At 42.8% G+C, this 2,617-nt stretch overlaps 1 protein-coding gene across 1 annotated transcript in view; it reads right to left on the bottom strand.

Moving 5' to 3' along the window:
• Nucleotides 1-2,617, bottom strand: part of SARC_08723 (hypothetical protein) — a gene marked incomplete at its 5' end in the record, with an annotated part of 12,041 nt that overhangs the window by 7,978 nt on the left and 1,446 nt on the right. Inside the window, 3 exons of the mRNA XM_014297287.1 lie at nt 254-454; nt 1,641-1,716; nt 2,362-2,460. Of these exons, the coding sequence (XP_014152762.1) occupies nt 254-454; nt 1,641-1,716; nt 2,362-2,460 (376 nt within the window). The remainder of the gene's footprint in view (nt 1-253; nt 455-1,640; nt 1,717-2,361; nt 2,461-2,617) is intronic.

Below are 2,617 nucleotides of genomic sequence, written 5' to 3'. Positions count from 1 at the left end.
TGTGTGTGTGTGTGTGTGTGTGTGTGTGTGTGTGTGTGTGTGTGTGTGTGTGTGTGTGTGTGTGTGTGTGTGTGTGTGTGTGTGTGTATGTGTTGAAGGAGGGGGAAAATTTCACGTGTGTGAGTGAGTGTGTGTGTGTGTGTATTTGTTGGGCGGGGGTGAAACTTAATATTTATATGTGTGTGTGTTTTATTTCATGCCAACATATATAAACATATATATATACAATTCTCTATATAAAAATACGACTTACCCGCTGAGGCATCGCTAGGGTCGGTGTCAGTATCAACCACCCCAGTCCAGTACACCCATGTCTCGCAGTTATCTTCGCGAGAGGTCCAGCAACATAGTGTGTTGTTGAGCCAAAACGCACTCGTACACACTCCCAGCTTAAGTCCGCTGATCCAATCCGTAACAATGTCAATGGCCGCGGCAAAAATACCCGTACAGATACCTATACGTGGATGGGTTATATGACTGTGCGGGTGAACTTTGTATCTGTATATGTGTGATATGTGATGTGTATGTGTACATGATAGTGTGTGTATGTGTTCAGTCGAGGCCCATTGATCCATACCTTAGCAATGTCAATGGCTGCGTAAAAATAACCCCCACCCGAAAAGATACCTGGGTGAGAATGGTTCGTATATCTGTGGGTGTAAACACTTCGTATCTGTATATGTGCGGTGATAAGTGATGTATGTGTATCTGTTTGTGTATGTTTTGTGTGTTTGTGTGTAGTGGAAGCCCGCTACTCATACCCGTAGCAACACCAATAGCGGCGGTGAAAATTCATGTAAAGACAGCTGTGAGGTTCCTCGTTGTATAAACAATTGTACTTCAGCAAATTATGTCTACGTTATCTGTGTTAATGGCAAGAGCTATGTCGATGGTTTGTGTGCGTATAAGAGTGTTTGTTTATGTTTATAATTTTTGTCGAAGCTCTCATATCCATATCATTTTTGAAATTCGCAGCACATCTACTAGCCAAGTCATAGATAACCATCACTCATTATACAAGCAGCATACACGCACACTGCTGACTGCGAATTACCGCACACCACCTAGCCACACCATACATTCACACTCAATAAACTGATATCTACATACCCAGATACTAGACTAGGCCATTGATAATCTACTTGCCATACCACTCAACGATACCAGAAAAGGATAGGAAGCCTTTATATTCAAATTGAAAACACATCCGGTGCCCACCTTCTCCCCATACAGCCAGTCAGTCTGACACGCGCGCACCAGCCGTTAACTATCCCAAAACTAGTTCACGTGTTTTCTAAACCTTTCGTTCGAGTGTTGGTACAAATAATTATCTGCAAAATAACTAGCCATACCACACATAACAGCAATTAAACCACATGTATGCTACATACGCTACGATAACACAGAACCACTGGGATCCACTAGCAATACCAAACATGTACACCAGATAAACTACATATCCGCTGCATATGCATAGACAATACAGATTCACTGCCTACCTACATATCTGCTGCATATGTATAGACAATACAGATTCATAGCCTACCTACATATCTGCTGCATATGTATAGACAATACAGATTTATAGCCTACCTACATATCTGCTGCATATGTATAGACAATACAGATTCATCGCCTACCTACTAGCCACACTACCAGCCAGCCCTGCCACGAGTCGCCCAGCGTCTTACTGATCCACCCCAGGGCGCTGCTTTGCTGTACTGAGGAACGAGAACAGCATATGTGAACAAACTCCTCCAACAACATTCAATCTATCTGGGATACCGAACTGTGGAAACAAGCTTCTTCTGACTTAGCGTATGTGAACAATCCCCTCCAATAACGTTTAAACTGTCTGGGATACCGAACTGTGAAAACAAGTTTCTTCTGACTTAGCGTATGTGAACAATCCCCTCCAATAACGTTTAAACTGTCTGGGATACCGAACTGTGGAAACAAGCTTCTTCTGACTTAGCGTTGTGAACAATCCCCTCCAATAACGTTTAAACTGTCCGGGATACCGAACAGTGGAAACAAGCTTCTTCTGACTTCTTAGCGTATGTAAACAATACCCTCCAATAACGTTTAAACTGTCTGGAATATCGAGCCGAGGAAACAAGCCTCTGCTGATTTACAATCTGCATGGAGTAACACGCCAACACATGCATGCGAAAGAACTTCCAATACACATAAAAAGCACCTGTACACGTTCAACCTCAAGTGCACCCTCCACACATACGCATACAAACAATTACAAACACACCCACGTACCCTTCACACATACGCATACAATCAATTACAAACACACCCACGCACCCTCCACACATACGCATACAAACAATAACAAACACACCCACGCACCGCTTGGCTGTGCAGATGCCGCTGTCGCACTCTTTCAGCGGATGTGTCCCTAAGCCAATCTATGGTTGCAAAGTCTTCGTACCGATTTTCCTGTAGAATCTGCGAGCGTGCCAAGAGATTCAGCATACAGACTTGTTACTTGATATATTTGCAGACTGAAAGCGATAGATTCAAGATGAGCATTCCTGGATACATTTGGAGCCGGTGAACTGTGCATATATACACACTCATGTATATATATATATATATATATATA

This window comes from Sphaeroforma arctica, assembly GCF_001186125.1.
Source record: "Sphaeroforma arctica JP610 unplaced genomic scaffold supercont1.814, whole genome shotgun sequence".
NCBI classification, from domain to species: Eukaryota; class Ichthyosporea; order Ichthyophonida; genus Sphaeroforma; species Sphaeroforma arctica.
The sequence above is the reverse complement of the archived record's forward strand: the minus strand, read 5'-3'. Positions and strand labels throughout refer to the sequence as shown.